The sequence below is a fragment of the Nicotiana tomentosiformis genome, chromosome 6 (assembly GCF_000390325.3).
Source record: "Nicotiana tomentosiformis chromosome 6, ASM39032v3, whole genome shotgun sequence".
Classification (NCBI taxonomy): Eukaryota; Viridiplantae; Streptophyta; class Magnoliopsida; order Solanales; family Solanaceae; genus Nicotiana; species Nicotiana tomentosiformis.
Window position 1 is genome coordinate 84,973,638 of NC_090817.1, and position 21,295 is coordinate 84,994,932.

At 38.5% G+C, this 21,295-nt stretch overlaps 1 protein-coding gene across 1 annotated transcript; it reads right to left on the reverse strand.

The window, feature by feature from the left end:
* Positions 1-1,079: 1,079 nt before the first annotated feature.
* Positions 1,080-1,662, reverse strand: LOC104088431 (histone H4). Its single transcript, XM_009593107.4, has one exon. The coding sequence runs from the start codon at positions 1,577-1,579 to the stop codon at positions 1,268-1,270; it is 312 nt and encodes a 103-aa protein (XP_009591402.1). The 5' UTR covers positions 1,580-1,662; the 3' UTR covers positions 1,080-1,267.
* Positions 1,663-21,295: the final 19,633 nt, after the last annotated feature.

Sequence of the window (21,295 nt, forward strand, 5' to 3'; positions counted from 1 at the left end):
TTTCCTTATTTGGAAACAATTTAACTTTATGCAATAATTTATAGCTACACAAAATATACGTGCTTCATTTTACAGCACACGTTCAAAAGTCTTCTCACTTTTCTTAAATTATGTGTTCAGTCAAATAGGTTCACATAAATTAAAACAGAAGGAATATATTTTTAAAATATTATTATTAGTATTAATTTATAAAATTATATCACTTTATTCGTCATACACGGGCAACGCAATTGCCTAGTCGCACGTGCTGAGAAACTAGAGAAGTCCACAAAAAGTTTAAGGCATATATCAATACTATAATAAATCAAAAAATTCATTCGTTGTGAGTGATACGGCCTTGTATTAGGATACTAAGGTCTTTGTATTATGTCTGACTTGGAAATTTGATAAGGCCTAATGTCAATATTATTTGATCTTCCCATCTCAGGCTCTTACTTGGTCTTTAAGAGTTGTGTTAAAAGAAAATATGATCTTTATTTTCAAAATGAGTATTTTGGTCGTAGAAGAGCATTGCAGGCAACATGTGTTTAATTGCTGAACTAATTGAAGTATATTAGGTTGGAAACAATAATGGAGTTTGTACTGCAAAACCCCCCATAGACATTAAAAAAAAACATCAATTCAAATTAGAGGAAATCATGAATACCATCAACAAAGTATACCCAAACAAAAATACCACACAACTCATCCTTTGCTGAAGAATAAACTACCATTCACACTAAGAAATCCACCACAATTGAAAAATACTATAGAGCAAATAAGGAACATATGTTCATTTCTTATTTCAAGGTAACATTAATTGAAGAATACACACTATATACCATCAACATTACAATCAAACAACCCTACAGAATCTGGACTAATTAGGACATACAGGTCCATACTGGTCGTACTGAATATAGGGAATTGACATAGTTAAATCAACTAACTGGGGTCTATATTGCGAACTGGGTTTAGAGAATTCACATAATTAACTCAACTAGTTGGGGTTTCTAATGTATATATCTTTGTTATATGAACAATTAGTATATGTTTGAGAATCATCATATTGAATCCACACAAAAGGTAAGAGCAAGAGATAGTTGAAACTTGAATCCTTCTATCATTAAGTTGAGCAAACTCCAGAATATCCGAAGAATGCTTTTCTTACAAAAACTACTACAAATACTAATAAAGGACCCTAATTACACCAACCATTGTAATTTAATTTCTTGACCGCAAGACTTTTGCAAAGCAAACAAAAGTCAAAAAAACAAACACAAATTCCTTAACCACCAAATCCATAGAGAGTCCTACCCTGCCTCTTGAGTGCATACACAACATCCATAGCAGTAACAGTTTTTCTCCTGGCATGCTCAGTGTAGGTAACAGCATCACGAATCACGTTCTCTAGAAAGATCTTCAACACTCCACGTGTCTCCTCGTAGATCAGACCAGATATACGCTTCACGCCTCCCCTACGAGCCAACCGACGAATGGCTGGCTTCGTAATTCCCTGGATGTTATCCCTTAGCACTTTCCTGTGCCTCTTCGCTCCTCCTTTCCCCAATCCCTTACCACCCTTTCCACGACCAGACATTTTCACACAGAAATTTGAAGATAAAAGAAGCTTCTAGGGTTTTGGATTTGAATTGAAATCAGAAATGAAATGTATTCGATGAGTCTATAAGTGGAGGTTCGTGGGTATTTATATTTGGTGTATTTGGGCGTACTGAATTTCGTGTGGGGGGGGGGGGGGGTTGAAATTGTGGCGGGGCTAAACTCGTAGCCGCTAAATTTTGGGGGGGTTTGTTAATCGACGGATAATAATAGTGATCCGTGTGAAAGGCAGAAACTAAAACTGAGTCGTTGATTAGAAGATGATCTACGGTGCGGAGTGCAGCTTTGCGTATTAGGTGCGGATTGTGGTTTCGATGAGCTGAAGTGATTTCGACCGTTAGATTAAACATTTGACGATCCATATTAAGTCTAGAGGAGGGACAGGATTTGTGACCTGGCACTCCTTTCTGTCAAATGCAATTTTAGGACTATTTGGGCCAGATGGACCTTTTCCGATTTGTTTGGGCTTGCATCCTACAATTTAGTTTGGGAACTTTCAGAAATGACCATTGCTGGGTGGTTTATTGTTGTGCGTAGCTAAAATTTAGCTAATTACATTCCGTAGCTACTAATTGCTTGTCATGGGATATATATCATTGTATTCAATTCGGATGTATTCGTTCTTATATATTTTATATTGTATTCAATTTCACTGTATTGAATTCAGTTGTATTCAAACAGCAAAAAATAAGAAATAGGGTATATACCACTCTATTCAATTCGACTGCATACATTGTATTCAATTCGGTTATATTCATTCTTAACTAATTTATATTGTATTCAAATTACTGTATTTAGTTTGGTCGTATTCATTCTTAGGTGCGGATTGTAGTAACTCTGAATATGAGGTGCACTAATAGGAGCTGACGGTACACTATAGGCTGGTTGCCCAGAATGAGGCACATAAGGACCACGACTCCCTCAAGCACTGTGGGATGCCTGAAGCGCTGAATGAAATGGCCTGGGAAGATGGACCCCTACCAAAAGTACCCCTGCATCTAGGTGAGGAACTGCTGAACTCACTGATTTGGCGAGGTCTCTTATCAGACCCCTGACCTCCCTGTGTAAGAACCATCTTGACTTGCCTGGCGATATTGGCAGCGGCCTAAAAAGAAATCTCACTTCCAAACTCCTTAGCCATCTGCAATATGATAGGCCAAGCAAGTCCGTCAATAAACCTCCTCACCCTCTCTCTCTCTCTTGGTAGGAAGCACAAGAAGAGCATGACGGGCCAAATCCAAAAAATGGGTCTCATACTGAGTAATAGTCATATTGCCCTGCTTGAGACGCTCGAACTGACGACGATGCTCCTTTCTCAATGTGATAGGGAGAAATTTCTCTAGGAAGAGCTGAGAGAACTGGTCCCAAGTAAGAGCAGGCGATCCAGCTGGCCTGGTCAACAAATAATCTCTCCATCATTTCTTGGAGGAACCTGACATCTCAAATGCAGCAAAATCGACCCCATTGGTCTCCACTATACCCATGTTCTGTAGCACCTCATGACAGTTGTCAAGATACTCTTGGGGATCCTTTGAAGTAGCACCACTGAAGTGAACTGGGAAGAGCTTGGTAAACTTGTCCAATCTCCACAAAGCCTCAGAAGACATAGCTGACCCATCACCGGTCTGTGCCGCAACAACCGATTAAACTACTCCAACTGGATGAGATGTTGGAGTCTGATACTGGGGATCCATCTGCTCCGGAGTATGAGTAGTAGGAGTTTGTACTCCTCCTCCAGCCTGAGAGATAGTTGGAGCCATGGGGAATGCGCCAGTCTGGGCCACACTCTCCATAAGGCCCATCAAACGAACCAAAGCATCCTAAAGCACTAGGGTGGTAATGAACCCCTCCGGGACTTGAGCTGGTCCGACAGGCACAACCTGGAATGAAACCTCCTCATCAAACTCTACCTGAGGCTCCACCGCTGGTGCTGCTGATCGAGCTCTGGGCTGAGCTCTGCCCCTGCCTCGGCCTCTGGCACAACCTCGGCCTCGACATCTGCCCCTCGTAGGAGCTGCCACTGGCGGCTCTGGCTGCTGCTGCTCAGCTGAAGATGTGGTACGCGTTCTCGCCATCTTCTAGAGAACATAATAGAAGGGTCCAATCATCAATGATAGAATAAAATCGCATGACAGAGAAGAATAGAAGTGAAACTGTTCCTAACTCCATAGCCTCCGGAAGATAAGTACAGACGTCTCCGTACTGATCCTCTAGACTCTACTAAGTTTGCTCGTGACTCGTAAGACCCATGTAACCTAGTGCTCTGATACCAACTGTCACGACCCGAAATTCCTACCATCGGGACCGTGATGGCACCTAACATTTCACTTGCTAGGCAAGCCAACTTTAGAATAATTTATCCTTTTTAACAATTTAAATTTAATTAATGAAGAAGAACCGATGTAACTACAATAATCCAAATATAAATACGGAAGCTAAAATCGTAAAAAAACATTTGCTACCAATCCCTGAACCCGGTGTCACAAGTGCATGAGCTTCTAGAGTAATACATACAAGGGTCTGAAATAAATACAAAGTTGTCTGAATGAAAATACACAGCTAAATAAAATAAAGACGGGGACTTCAGAAGCTGCGGGTGCTGAGCAGCTGTACCTCAAGTCTCTGCAGGCTGTCCAATCCGAGCTCTCCAGTAGCCGTCACTAGGACCGTCTCCAAAATCCGCACAGTGTGTAGAGTGTAGTATCAGTACAACCGACCTCATGTACTGATAAGTGCCGATCCTAACCTCGACAAAGTAGAGACGAGGCTAAGGCGGGTCACCTACGCTACAACCTGAACACATTATATAATAATGACAAAAAAGTGGGAATACTGAACAGAATTTAAACAGTCAACTGAAAGTCATAACCGCAGCCTCAAGAATAAACCAGTGTCATCCAGAATCATCAATCTTTAATAATTCAGATACAAATACCAAAGAGAAAACCAATATAGCTCATGAAATGGAAACATATAGGTTGTTGCGGCGCGCAACCCTATCCCACCGTACATCTCATATTCCTCCATTATTTCCTCATAATAGCATAAATGACAGTGAATATAAATAAAAGTGTTGCAGCGTGCAACCCGATCCTACCATATCACAATAATACAATTATAGTTCACCCTTATTCTACCAAACAATCCACCTTTATTATACCTGTTGTGGCGTGCAACCCGTTCCCACCGTTAAGTATCAAATCACCCTTATTCCACCTCAATATATATCATCTGTATTCCTCATGTTGTGACGTGAAACCCAATCCTACCATATCAATATTAATTACTCAATATGTACAGAAATTTCACAATTTAAGTCACAGAATCCTTTCACAGAACTTAAAACTCAAACTGACACAAATAGGAATGTTGTACACCATGAAAGTTCATATAAGTAATGCTACACATCAAGACCAATTCAGAATATACAACAGAAATGTACCAGTAAAATAGCTTAAGCAAATAATAGGATATAATGGAACTATGGAAAGAACAATATCATGCACAAGAGAAAACAATGTCTAACAAATAGCAATTAGGCATGGGAACACAAATGGGAGCATGTAACAATTAAGACAGGGAAAGAAATAATATGAAAAAATGGGAAAACTGGGAAAAAACAGATAAATTAGCGGCGCATAAGTACTTGTCACCTCACACATACGCCACTCACATGAATTTCACATAGCAAATAGTCCGAGGGTTTCTAATTCCCTCAAGTTAATATTAGACACAACACTTACCTCGCTCCAAAGACCACTCACTGCTGAATCACAACTTTGCCTTTCAAACCAGCCTCCGAACCAATAATATCTAGCAAATTACCAACCAAATAATTCAAAATAAGCCTTAGGGATCACCCACGATTGCAAAAGATTTAATTTAGGTCATTATTGAAAAAGTCAACAAAAGTCAACTCCTGGGCCAGCTTGGTCCAAACCCGAAATTCGGACCAAAATCCGATTACCCATTCACCCCCGAACCCGGTTACGTAATTTATTTTGGAACCCGACCCCAATTTGAGGTCTAAATCCTAATTTCTCAAAAATCCCTAACTCTACCCAAACCCCCAAATATCCACCATGAAAGCACTAGATTTTAGGTTAAAAACTTGTGAAATATAATAAAAGATTAAAAGAAAATGGGTTAGAATCACTTACCAATGATTTGGGGAAGAAAGAGTCTTGGAAAAATATCGCATTTGCGACGTCGCATTTGCGACCTGGGATTCGCAAATGCGAAGCCCGCAAATGCGACATTTTCTTCGAAAATGCGAAAGGTGCCCTAGGCCTGCAGTCATCGCAAATGCGAACAAGTGTTCGCAAAAAACTAACAGGAGAGGATTGCAAATGCGAAGTTCCACCCCCCATCCCACTTCTCGCAAATGCGATGGTTTCTTCGCAAATGCGAGGCTTGCATTTGAGAGCCAGATCTTGCAAATGCAAAATTTGCACGTCTTATGCATACCAACTATGATTGCTAAGTTCAATTCACTTCGTAGCCTATCTGAAACTCACCCGAGCCCTCGGGGTTCCAAATCAACTATGCACACAAGTCTAAAAACATCATATGAACTTGCTCGTGCGATCAAATTGCCAAAATGATACCTAGAACTATAAATCACCAAATCAAATGAAATTTTCAAGAATACTTTGAAACTTCTTTTTTCACAACCGGATGTCCAAATCATGTCAAATCAACTCCGTTTTTACCAAATTCCACAGACAAGTCATATATATAATAATAGACTTGTACCGGGCTCCAGAATCAAAATACGGACCCGGTATCAACAAAACCAAACATCAGTCAATCCATAAAATTATTAAATTTTCAAACTTTTAATTTTTCATCAAAATTCCATATCTCGAGCTAGGGACTTCCGATTTCGATTTCGGGCATACGCCCAAGTCCCAAATCACGATACGGACCTACGGGACCGTCAAAACACGAATCCGGATTCGTTTGTTAAAAATATTGGCCGAAGTCAACTCAAATAGTTTTCAAAGTAAAATTTCACTGTTTTTACAGTTTTTAACATAAAAGCTTTCTGGAAGCATGTCCGGACTACGCACGCAAGTCGAGGAGGGTAAAAATAAGATTTTTAAGGTTTCGGATCACAAAATTAGGTTTTAAAACATAAGATGACATATCGGGTCATCACATCGGTTGACCATGGATTCCATCCAGAGATGACGGAAATTGGCAAAGGTAATGATGAGGCTAATCTGGATTGAGGAATCTGAGGTACTAAATTGAGAAATTTTCATAGCGGGTGAGAGAAGAGAGTACAAAGGAGAGAAAAAAATGAAAAGGAGGTCAGACGGCAGTGTTCCGTCGGGTTAGGCCGACGGTGGTTTTCCAGCGAGAATGTAACACCAGAGAGATAGAGAGTTGAAGGGAGATGGGGGAGGCAGCTAGGCTATAGTACGAGATGAAAGGAGCAAGAAAGGAAAAGTTATTTTAGGGATAGAAATACCTTAGAGTAGGTATTTTCTATAAAACTCAATATGTAGCTATGTATTATAATTAGTTTAAAGTGTATTTATTTATGATAAATATAGTGTATAATTTAGTTATACCATATAAATTTCCAATTTAGTTTAGAGAATTTTTCATAATTACTTATGAATTTATAAAATATTTTATAATCGACGATTAGTAAGAGAATAATTGTTGCATATAAATATACTCTAAAAATACAGTAGAGTCCTTATTAAAAGGAATCAAATTTTGAAACATATCCATAATTGGCCCCTAAATTTTTTTTTCATTTTGTTAATTATTGATGACCACTATAACACTATCTCATAACCACGTTGATAATCAAAAAAAACATCTCATCTCTCTATTTGTGCGAAATCAACCAATCAAATTAAGAGACCCAAATTTTAGAATACTTTGAAGGAATGCTTACTCAAAGAAAACCCCAAAGAAAATATACAGTAATACATTATTATATATAAAATATATATAGATATATTATACTGAGTATAGTATATTTGTAAATGATATTTCTTTTTATTCAATTCAATACTATATAAAATTTAAATATACAATAACATATTATATAGTGTATATATAATATACAGTAATACATTATAAAAAAAATTGGGAGAAGCAAACACATTTTCGTTGATGGAGAGGTAAAAAGAGAAGCAAACTTGGGGGAAACAAATATAATGTAAATATTATTAAATGTAAATTATATAATAGACAGTAATACATTATCTAAAAAACATAGGGAGAGCAAACAACAACAACAACAATAACAACAACCTAGTATAAACATTCTAATGGGATCTGGGGAGGGTAGTGTGTACGCAGACCTTACCCCTACCATGGGGTAGAGATGCTGTTTTCGATAGACCCTCGGCTCCCTCCCTCCAAGAACTCTCCACCTTGCTCTTGGGGTGACTCGAACTCACAACCTCTTGGTTGGAAGTGGAGGATGCTCACCACTAGAGCAACCCACTATTATCTAGGGAAAGCAAACAAATTTTCGCTAAAAATTTCCCAAGCCTTTGGTGATTTTTGGATGATGTATAGGGGTTTTAAGAGAGAGAATAAAAATCTTGTAAAATTTAAAATTGAAAAGGCATGTTTCTTTTGAAAATGAATATGTAATAAAGAAGTGGGAAAATGACGCTGCATAGCCGCTCTCAAAATAATAGCAGAAAAAGTATATATATATATATATATATATTATGTATGTTATATACAAATTTTATATACTTTTTAGGCTACCAAATGTAAATAGTTTCTGGCACGGATTAAAAGTGATAATATCAAAGATGTTGTATTTTGTGTAAGGATTCAAACTTTGACATTGCAGATTGTGATCACTTCAGTCATTCTTGAGAAACTACTTAATGTTTAACCAAAAAATAGTTTTTGTGGTCAAAGTAAATAAAAGAATAATTCGAGGTTCTAATAACCAATTTTACTTTACTTTTTCTAATATAGATGAATTGCTAATAATGAAAATAAAATATTGAGAGAATAAGAGAAATGAAATCTTATTGATAAACACAGCTTCCTTCCAAAAGGAAAGAATAACATCTTTAGGCAGCAGAGAAAATATAAGCGATTGATAGTATAATTTCGGGAATTTCTTGATGAGAGTACACGATATGGTAAGGGGGTTCATAATAGGGTACAATATGTAACTGTCTTGCCCTCTAATTCTTGCCCGTTACTTATATTTATTACATTGATTACCCATTACATGGGTAATTTATAACAGTTATGGTAATAACAGGCAATCGCGCATAATCAGGGATATACCGATTTCTTTCATATTCGCGACTATTAATTAACCTTCCTTCCTCATGGTCTTTAATTATCCATCCCGCACCTATCTCCTCTTTTTCAGATGTCAGGTACGGTATCTTTGTAAACGATCTCGTGGGTTTTACTCGTACTTCCTCTAATCTTCACTCTTCTTTATCTTATTGACTCTTATACCACCTGTCAACATATCATTTGTCACGACTCAAAATCTACTATAGGTCGTGATGGCGTACAACGTCGCCTTTAGGCAAACCAACGGTGAACTATCAGCTTAATTATTTATTTTATTATTTTTGAAATCAGGAATCTTATTAGATAGAGAGATCAATGCATTAAAAATAATAGGTACGTACAATTTAAATGAAATATAAAGTAAAAGTGTGTCAATGTAAAGCAACTATACACAAATTCTAGAACACCCCAAAATTCGGTATCACAAGTACATGAACATCTACTAGAAAGTATAATAACAATACATCATCTGTCTGGAATACAAGGTAGACATGATAAAGTAAATGATTATGATGGTAACTCTGTGTGCTGCGAATCGTAGCGTGGAATACAACTCACTATAGATTCCCCTTAGTAGCTGCGCCTACGCACCCAAATGACCACCAAATGAACCTGTCAAATCCTGCACATTTAGTGCAGAAGTACATCATGAGTACGTAAATCAACGCGTACCCAGTATGTATCTAGCCTAACCCTGGAGGTAGTGACGAGGGGTCGACATTGACACTTACTAGTGGTCCAACAAATCAAATATAATAAAGTAGGCAAGTATGAAATATGGTAGGTAACAATGAGTACATGTATAGGAAAATAATACGGTCTACAACTGAACAATCAACACCAAGTCCTCAATTATCGGGTACCTCCTCAAATGGGATACGTAATGGTCAATACCAAATCAACGGTGACATCTCAAGTCAGGAAACACATGAGTACGCAGACTCCTTATCAAGTATTTGCACGATTCTGCCTTGGCGAGCGGCCTGATCCCATAAGAGTATTTCATAAAAATGCCGAGGCGAACAACCCGATCCCGTAAGAATATGATACATAATACTGCCGAGGTGAATGGCCCGATCCCATAAGAGTGTGTTGTAATATCCTGTCGAGGCGAATGACCCGATCCCATAAGAATGTGATTCATAATCCTGCCGAGGAGAACGGCCCGATCCATAAGAGTGTGATTTATAATCCTACCGAGGTGAATGACTCGATCCCATAAGAGTGTGATTCATAATCCTGTCGAGGCGAATGGTCCGATCCCATAAGAGTGTATTACAATAATCCTACCAACGAGAACAGCCCAATCCCATTAGAATAAGAAGCTTTAACGGGTCCTTGACCCCACTCATGAATATACATGTGAGTTATGAAATTTAAAAATACTTTTCGATGAATACGCACAACGCGGAAAAAATTCGTAAGGGAAGCACAATTTCCACAACAAATCAAGTAGTTCGTCAAATTTCTAAAATAGCGAGTCCACTACTCTACGCAAGTCTAGTCTGAGGTCGTAATGCGAAATAAAGTAATTAAACAGGCAAGAATAACTCAATTAGAACAATTAAAGCATCGCGTAAATCTAAATCTACCCAGACATAATCAGGACTTCTAGCATACGCACAGACACTTGTCACCTCATACGTGCGCAGCTCCCATGACATATATCATGTAATAAGTATAGCACCTACGGGGTAATTTCCTCCTCACAAGGTTAGACATGAGACTTACCTCGCTCCGAAGTTCCATAACCGGCTCCAACGTCTCTCTAACACCTCAAACTGATGTCCATTGATCCGAAACTAGTCAAACAATGTGCAAACCAATAAAAATATATTCTAATACTCATAATTAATCAATTTATAACAATTCCCAACTTCGCTCGAAAAGTCAATAAAGTCAATCCTTAGGCCCATGTGCCCGAATTCCAAAAATTTTCGAAGATAAACATTATCCATAACACCACAAACTCAAATATATAATTTATTCCTAATTCCATGTCCAATTTTATGGTCAAAATTCAAAAATACCAAATTCTAGGTTTCTTTCAAAATCTAACAATTTCTACCAATTTCCATGTTTAAATCCTTGTAGAATCCATGTAGTTAACTAACAATATGTGAGAATTACTTATCTTTCTATAGATGATGAAAATCTCCCCTTGAAGAGCTCCAAAAATCGCCCAACCAAGTGAAAATGAGAGAGAAATGAACCAAATCCCGTATAAAAATCAAGTCTGCCCAGGTCCTTCCTCTTCGCTATCGCGGAAGAACCATCGCGATCGCGAAGGCCAAAATCACTGCCTCCAAAATTTCCTCTATGCGTGCGCGACCTCCGGGCCGCGTTCGCGAAGCCTTCATATCCTACGGCTTCGCGTTCGCGGTAAAAGTGTCGCGTTCGCTTAGGATTAACGGCTCCAGGTCCCCCGACTCCCCATTCTTCTATGCGTTCGTGACTCCATGTCGCGTTCGCAGCTCCTTGTTGCGTTCGCGGCTCCTTGTTGCGTTCGCGAAGGGTAATCAAGCTCCTTCTCCACGTTCGCAACCTCATCGTCGTATTCGCGATGAAAATTTCCCAATCGTCCAAAAATCCTTCTTCGCGATCACATAAGCCCACTCGCGATTGCAAAGCATGACACCAACACCAACAACCAACAATATCAAAACACCCAAATTGGTCCAAAACCACCCTGAATCACACCCGAGGCCCCCGTGATCCCGTCCAATCACACCAACAAGTCTCAATACTTTATTTAAACTTATCCAAAGGCTTGAAATTCCAAGAATAACATCAAAATCATGAATCGATGGTCAAAATCTTCCTTTCAACTTTTAAACATTCAAACTTCGACGAACGCATCCGAATCATACTTAAACATTCCGGAATATCGCCAAATTTTGTGCATAAGTCACAAATCACAATATGAACCTATTCTAACACTCGAAATGCCAAACGAACATCGATAACACCAAAGTCCTCTTCAAACCAAACATAGGAAATTCTAAAAACCTTCAAAATGGCAACTTTCCACAATAAGCGCTGAAATACTCCCGGACCACCCGATTCTAAACCCGAACATACGCCCAAGTATGAAATCATCGCACAAACCTATTGGAACCTTCAAATCTCAATTCTGAGCTCATTTACTCAAAAGTCAAACTTTGGTCAACTCTTTCCACTTAAAGCTTCCGAATTGAGAATTTTCCTTCCGAATCAACTCCGAACTTCCCGAAATTCAATTCCAACCACACGTACAAGTCATAACACATGAAGTGAAGATACTCAAGGTATCAACCCGCCGAACGACGCACTATAGCTCAAAATGACCGGTCGGGTCATTACATCATTAGTCCATGTGGCGAGTCTATTTTTCCACCAATACACTTTATTTGATCTCTTAGAGAAAAAATACTATTAATATTAGTCAATTCATAAAATACTATCAATACTAGCCGACAATCATTTTTTTCTCCTTAGAATGCAACACCGTTTATTGATTATCTTAGCTTGAAACATAACTGAGTTGGGGGAGTACTACTTCCATATCTATTTAAGAGATCAACATGTTGACCTCTATTCTACTTTTGCATATGACATTTGTATCAAAACTAAACTATCTGATACCACATAGCTCGAACTTATGGAAGCTCGAGTTGTGTCTCTGAGTCCTTCAATTTTTTGTATCTGAATGCCATGTTAGTTTGAGTGCTCGTATGATTCACTAAAGAACTTGGTTCTTTACCGTGTTCCTTAAACTTGAAGTAAAGAAAACACAACAGTTTTTTACATTGAAAATCACCCGGCTCAAATGATGCAAAAACCACGACCTACTACGTAGGATTTTCAACTTCAACTCCACTATAACAATGAGCCAAAAATGTATCAATTACAAGACTGTAATTCAATACTCTCCAGTACTCCTACTATGACTATTTGATTTGCAAGTTACTCTAACTTGTAAAGAAAACACTCACTCCAACTTAGTAATTGTTTGTGACACTTGATTACAACTCGATTTCCTAAAACACGTTTGCTAGACTGACTCAACCAGAATATAATGCAAGTACTCGACTAGAGTAAACAACATATGACTCTCTAGTTGATGTGTGAAAGGATAAAGAAGTCCAAAGTAGATAGTATTTAAATGCATACACTTGAGATCTTCTAGGAGTCCTATACATAGTCAGTTTCTCCTTTGATAGGACTCCTACTGTTCCAAGGATTCCACAAGCTTTAGGACACTTGTCTCTAACTGAATTATCCGTATCTTCTTGATCAACAACCCTTATCACATGTAGTAGCCTTTTTCTACCAAACTCGGATCTGGGTAACTTTGAGATAAAGTTACTGTCTTATACAGACGTATAATCATCAACTTGAGGAGCTAGTCCTTTATCCTGAGGAGCTGGTTCTTAGAACAATTAAGCAACTACGTTGAGGACCTGGTTCTTTGAATCATTTGCATTTAGACTTACTTTGTTAATCATCAAAACCTCAATACTCAACAAATTCTCCCTTTTTGACGATGACAAACTTTGTACACAATAGAACCAGGTAATCACAACAAAGAACCAGATAATCATAACAAGTACAATTGACAGACATGTATGTTCACAACCCACAACCTCCAAACCTTATCTTCCCTCTTTTGGCATCATTAAAAAAATAAAAAGATGTTAGACAGATGAAGCACAAATAACATAAGATTCAAGGCCAAACAGGCTACATCACAAGCTTAAGAAATATCAAGGCAAACTGACTAGGCTGAAGACCCAATCTTATACAAATCAGTAAAGCAACACAAGATGAGATATTAAGTAGTGCCAAAAATAAGCCCAGAGCCTCGTCTTAAGCCATTAGAATGAAATAAACTAAGCATACTGCAAACTACTCAGACTAAGACAAAATAAGAAAAAAAAGATAAAGCATCACTATAATAGAAAAGGAAACTAAGGACACTGTGAAGGAACAGGTTCATGGGTGAGAGGTAGAGGGGGTCAATGCTTTCACAAGAGTGGCAATCTGTTGGGCATGAGCTTCCATATCTCTTTTGATCTCTTCCCTAAGTTGCATGGTTTCCTTTCTCAGCTCATCATTATCTTCACGAAGCTTGTCATTCTCTTCAACAGCCAACTCCAACCTCTTACTGAGCTCTGCAACCCTGCTGCTCCCAAGTAGAATACTAGATCCTGTGGGTCCTCTATCCTTGATCTCCTCATAGCCACACTTCTTGAGGGTAACAACATCTAAAACATCATTGTGGTTTCCATACTTAAGCTCAGGCAAGGCAATGTTGAGCTTGTCAAACAACTCAGTCAACATGAAACCATAAGGCATATCATACGTAGGCTTGGAAGTGTCTGCAACTCTTGCTATATGCTGAATGATCAGGCTAGAGAGATTGATATATCTACCAATGTCAAGCGATTCCCTTACCTCCATGTACACCATGGTAGCTTCATGCCTTCTCTCAGACCTCTGAAGAATACAGGAATTGAAAAAATGAAATAATAGCTTGTGGAAGGGAGTCATATCAGTCTTGTACACCTTCTAGGGAGCATCCAGTTCAAACTTTTGAGAAAACTTTCTTGTGACCACAATGAGTGTCAGCATCATTGTCTATGGCTGGCCATGTTTTCTTCAAGTAATTGTCAAATCCCCAAAAAGATATATTCAGAAGCATCCCCAGCTCCTCAACATCAAACTCCATTTCAAACCTCCATACAATACTTTTGACTACCTTCCCATCAAATTTGAGAGTTGCATAGAACTCCACCACAAGGGGAACACATACAGGAGGGAAAGCATTGACAAACATGTACTTCTACCCTTGTAGCTCAAGTTTTTCCACCAGTTGAGCTATCCCCTTCTCGTCAGTGTTTGCAAGAATCTTCCTATTAAGCACTTTTCTGTTCCTGAACTCTGTGAGTCAATCAACTACAACTGGCACATTCTTTCTTATCTTTCCCCTACTGGCCCTTGCAGAAGGGGTAGCAGTTTTTGTAACTTTTTCAACCTTTCTCTTTGTTGTAGAGGACTTAGCTGGCAAAGCAGACTTAGACTCATCTTCTCCTTCTAGCTCAACCACAGGTTCCACAATTGAGACCTTCTTCCTTGGATTCTTGTCACTTCTAGACTCCTTAATGACTTGTTCATCAACTGCCTTTCTTTTACTCCTTGTAAGAGGAGTCGTGGCAGAAGGGGCCACTGCTTTCCTTGTTGGGACTGCTGACTTTGTTTCTTCCACAGGAGTCTTCCTGGGTTTCTTCCCTACCTCAGATAATGGAAAGTCATCTTCATCACTGCTAACGTCTTCATCTCCAGTGAAAGAAGTTAACAGAGACCCATGTCCTTGAGTCCTTTTCTCTTCACCAGTTTCTTCTGAAAGGGCTATGATAGTATTCCCAATGGTCATAGAACCTTCAGATTCCTCACTCAAATTCTCATTCCCTTCCTCACTCTCTTCATCCACTCATTCACTCTCACTTACTTTTTCTTGATCCTCACCCCCACTCTCAGAATTGTCCTCTTCTTCACTATGATTTTCTTCCTCTACAAAATCATTTACTTGTTCACCAATCTTATCATCCATATCACTCTCCTTCTCATCTCCAGATACTCCCTCATTCTCACTTTTTTCTTCTTCATTAGCTATGTCTTGAACATTATGCTCCTCATAATTGTCCACAACTTCTTCTTCTCTTTCACCTCATCATCATCCTCATCCTCCGTCCAACTAAATGAAAGACCATCAGATGCCTCCTTTTGCATTGGTTCTTTACTTCCTTCCCCCTCAACCACAGGCCCCATAGTAGTAGTATCTATCTCTTTCCCCATATCACCTACACTCTTTTCTACAATGAATTCCTCCATTTGTGGTTTCTCACTCATGGGTGAGAGAGTGTCTAAGGGTGCAATATCTATAGCGGATACCAAAATATCTAATTTCAAAAGAGGATTTTGTACCTGATTAGCAATGACTGGCACTGATTCCCCCCGAACCACAAATTCCTTGACCATTGTGTCTACCTGAGTAGCAACATCAGACACTTTCTTGACAAATTTTCTTGGAGTACCTTTGACCTTGGTTGACTTAGAGGTATTTTTGCAATAGGCTAAGGTGCATGTGTGGTTGATTTTGGAAGTGGGGGTACAATAGAGGTGGGGATGGTGAGAGCAGCAGGAATATGGGATGATGATGTAAGTACAGTGGAGGATATCGAAAGAGAAGGAGCAGGTGTTAGTGTGGGTTCACTTGATGGCTTGACACTTTTATTTGATTTGGGCTTCATGATTTTGGATTTTGCTTCAGCCTTAGATAATAATTTGGCTTTAGAGGGGGTTTGACTGGATTTGGGCATGGTGATTAGATAAGAGACTCGATGAAGAGAAGGGGAGAATTTCTTCTTGATATTTACTCTTGATTCTTGCTTAGGGTTTGAGAGAAACAATGTGGTCTGACAAGCTGATCATAAGGGCCTTTTAAAGACGTTACTCCTGATTTGACTAGAAGAGAGAAGGTGACCGAATTTGAGTTCTAATGTGACTCTTATAACGATTACTTTGACTGTTAGTATTTAAGGAGTAATTGAACTCTAATTGTACTAGGATTCCCCCTTACTCTTTGACTAGAAGACGACTAGAAGTTATGCCAACAGAATTAGAAGTCTGAGCATAGCAATAACTTTAGGATATTAAGTCCCGGTGAATCAAGACAATATGGCACATACCTGAGTCGAAAAACCAACTCCTTCTGCACTTCACATTAGTATCATACAACACAGTTATCAACCAGATTTTCCAAGAAAGTGTGTGCTTAATACAAACACGAAGCTGGATCAAACACATTGTACTTAATTATCTATATTTAATTATACTTTTTCTAGCCAATCATCGGGGTTCAACATAGTTGGAAGAATTGATTAGACCTAGTTCTAGTCTGTTCCTTTCAAAGTGATCTCTACTCAAAACTTTAATAAAAATATCAGCAATTTGATCTTCAGTTTTACAAAAGTTAATTGAGATATTTCCATTTTCAACATTGTCTATGAGAAAGTGATGTCTAATGTCAATGTTCTTGGTTCTCTTGTGCTGACATGGATTTTTAGCAATATTTATGGCCTTGGTGTAATCACAAAAAATGGGAACACAATCAACAAATATACCATAGTCCCTTGTATTCTTTTGATAGCCTTCAAGTGAGATTCTTTGGGATTTGTCTGAAATCTTGTACATAATCCCACACTGAATACAATATCAGGTTTGCTTGTTGTGAGGTACAATAGTGACCCAATCATTCCTCTATATAGTTTTTGTTCAACATTTTTCCCTTCTTCATCATGGTCCAGTTTTGTTGCAGTTACAATGGGAGTATCAATGGACTTAGAGGAGTCCATGTTGATCTTCTTTAGTAATTCTTTGATGTATTTCTGCTGATGTATCATGGTTCCAGTAGGTGTTTTCCTGATTTGCAGCCCTAGAAAGATGTTCAATTCACATACCATGCTCATTTCAAACTCATTTCCCATTATCTCAGCAAATTCATTGCACATTGCTTCATTGGTAGCCCCAAAGATAATGTCATCCACATACACGTGCACAATCAGAATATTCTTCCCTCTGCTCCTTAGAAATAGAGTGTTGTCCACCTTACCTCTTACAAAGTTGTTGGCTAAGAGGAACTTTGAGAGTCTTTCATACCAAGCTCCTGGAGCATGTTTCAGTCCATAAAGAGATTTATCCAACTTGAACATATAGTCAGGAAATTCTTCACTTTTAAATCCAGGAGGTTGTTTGACAAATACTTTCTCCTTCAGATAACCATTCAAAAAGGCACTCTTTACATCCATCTAATACAAGGTGAACTCCATGTGGGCAGCAAAGGCTATCAGCATTCTTATAGCTTCCATTCTAGCTACATGTGCAAACGTCTCATCATAGTCAATGCCCTCCTCTTGATTGTATCCCTAAACCACCAGTCTGGCTTTGTTCCTTGTGATATTTCCTTGTCCATCTAGCTTGTTTCTAAATACCCATCTAGTACCTATAACAGTTCTGTTCTTGGGTCTTTGTCCCAAGTGTCAGACCTTGCTTCTCTCAAACTGATTTAGCTCCTCTGGCATGGACATAATCTAGTCTGGATCCTTTAGGACTTCTTTGATAGTCTCAGGTTCAACCTGTGAGAGAAATGTAGTGAGTGCACATAGATTTCTTAGAGAAGACCTGGTTTGCACTCATGCTTTTAGATCAAAGATGATATTCTCAAGGGATGTGAACTTTGATGCTTCCATGGTCTGATCTGTATACCCAGAGAAGATTCACCCAAGGAGTGACCCAAAGGAACAAGTTCAGTGGGTGTGGCGTCATCAGTCTGGTTAGCAGTCAGAGTAGTTCTTTCTTCTTCTTGTTCCTCATGATCACTGTCAATTTCCCTGTGGTCTTCGGATCCATCTCCATACTGAGGTTTGGATTCCTTTGTAACTCCATCACCAGTGAGTCCTATGTCATAATCTTCATCCTACAGACCTTTCTCAGCCAAATTGTTAGATTCATCAAAGATAACATGAATATTTTCTTCTACACACATAGTTTTTTTTATTAAAATTTTTATAGGCCTTACTATGTGGAGAGTAACCCAAGAAAATTCCCTCATCACTTATGTCATCAAACCTACATATAGCTTCTTTTCCATTATTATGCACAAAACATTTGCACCCAAAGGCTTTCAGGTGAGTGATGTTGGATTTTCTTCCTCGAAGTAACTCATAGGGAGTTTTCTCAAGAATGATTCTAACCATGCATCTGTTTAGCAGGTAACATAAAGTATTGACTGCCTCAGCCCAGAAACTTTAGGCAGTCCACTAGCAATCAACATGGACCTCCCCATGTCTTCTATAGATGTATTCTTTCTTTCTACAACCCCATTTTGTTGTGGAGTTCTAGGTGGAGAGAAATTATGGTCAATACCAAGTGAGCTACAGAACTCAAGGAATTTGAAATTTTCAAACTCAGTTTCATGGTCAGTTCTTATACTTAATACATTGTACCCCAGCTTTTGTTGAATCATTCTAACAAATACACAGAAAACATCAAAGGTTTCATCTTTAGATCCCAAAACAGAGTCCATGTATACCTGGAAAAGTCATCAACAATCACAAAAACATACTTCTTACCTCCTCTGCTCCTTACTTTCATTGGTCCACATAGGTCCATGTGAAGGAGTTCTAGAGGTTTAGAGGTACTGAAAACCTTTTTAGATTTAAAGGATGACTTTACATGTTTCCCTCTAACACAAGCATCACACACCTTGTCATAGGAGAATTCAACTTTTGATAGACCATGGACCAAGTCCTTTGCTGCTAACTTGTTGAGTTGGGAGAGACTAACATGTCCCAGTCTTCTATGCCATAGCAGTGGATCATCTTCCACTACACTCAAGTATGTGTGCTCACTCTGGGGAAGTGACATAATCGATATCTTGTAGACATTGTTATGTCTCTTACCCTTTAACACAATTTCATCAATATCAAGCTTAGTGACAATGCAAATTTTAGAATTGAATTTTACCTCATTTCCTTTATTGCACAGTTTAGAGATGCTAAGAAGATTGTGTTTAAGTCCTACCACATAATACACATCTTCTATAGCATAAGAGAGTGACATACCAACCTTGCCAATACCTGTTATCTGGCCCTTTTCCCATTTCCAAATGACACAGTCCCTCCTTGGAAGGCTGTCAGTGAGAGGAAGTTTTTTTTTCTCCAGTCATATGTCTTGAGCATCTACTGTCTAAATACCGGTCTTGATTGTTCCCTCTTACTTTAGCCTGCACCAGAATTCACAAGTTTGTTTTGGGAACCCAGGCAAGCTTGGGACCTTTTTTGTTGGAAAAAGGATGAATCAGATCTCTTCTTGCCCAGAAGGGGAGAGAATTATAAGCTATTTTCTTATTGTCCTTAATCCACTTAGTATGAACAAGAGGCTTGACTTTTGGATCTTCTTCCTTCTTCACATTTTTAGCAATACCAAAGGTGCTTCTATACTCAGCATGAATTAAGGAAGGACAAGTGTCTATAAAGTGTCCTACCTTTTCACAATGAGTGCACATGTTATTATCAGAAATTCCTACATACTTTGGGTCAAACTTAGGGACATGTTTTCTGTAGCTAATTCCGGATTTGTTAGAGCTACAATTTTCATTAAGCCAATTTAAGGCATCAGAAGATCTATGCCATTTACTTAATCTAGAGAGTTCATAATTAGCCTTTTCTAGATTTTCCTATAGGATTTTATTCATACATTCAACATCACAAAGATTATCTTTAGCCCCTTTTAATTACTTTTCAAGCTTATCCTGCAGATCACTCATTTTTCCCTTACCATGTATATCAGGAAACTTCACATTCTTAGAAGTAAGCTCAAGAACCTGGTTCTTAAGGTCTTTGACCTATTCCTCTAGATTAGCTATGTCAGATTCAAGCTCTTTGAGATCAAGTTTGACACATGAAAAATTGCTTATTAGCTGATTATTTTTAGTACTTATTTTATCCATTTCATTCATCAACGTCACAATTATGGTCGTCAGTTGTTTGTTAGGCTTAGCATGAAGATTTTCTTTCAAGTTAGATATACTTACTTGGTTTGTTTCATCTTTAGTTTCTGAATCACTTATGGCCATCATTCCTATCACTTCTTCCTTTGTTTGGGATTTTTCAATCGCCATCAATTCCACTTAGATGTTTTTATCTCCAAAGTCAGCTTCCAAGGTCCTCCATATATCATGAGCAGAGATGCAAAAGGACACTCTGAAGAGAGTGTTTCTGTACAAGCTTATGTAGAGTAGGTCCTTTGCTTTAGCATTTTTCTAAACTAGCCGACGATCTTCCTTATCATATTCCTCTTCTCTCTTGTTTCACTTGTTACCTTTACTATCCATTTTGGTCGGGAGAATTAGTCCATGACTGACAATTACCCATAAATCAAAGTCAGTGGCCTGAAGAAATGTTTCTATGCGTAGCTTCCATTTATCATAGTGGTTTTCATCAAATAAAGGAGGTCTTCCAATGTGCATTCCAAGCTGTACTGGGGGATCTGTCTCCATAGCCTGGTATTCATCAATTACATCATAGAGACTTAGAGCCTCATCCTCCTTTTTCTTCCTCTTTATCACTTCCATTATTCTCATATGCGGCCAAGAAAGTCTGCTTCAGTGAATCCTTTACCTAGGATTTTTCCTTTGTTGGAACCCTTTTCTCTCATCTTCTCCCGTTTCTCCTTTTCAGCTCGTTCTATACTCCACTCAATTTTCACATTGGGTAGTACTTGACCATGTGAACTAGCTTGATACACTTGTAGCACCCATCATAATTAGCTTTGTCGATCTACTTAGGCTTAC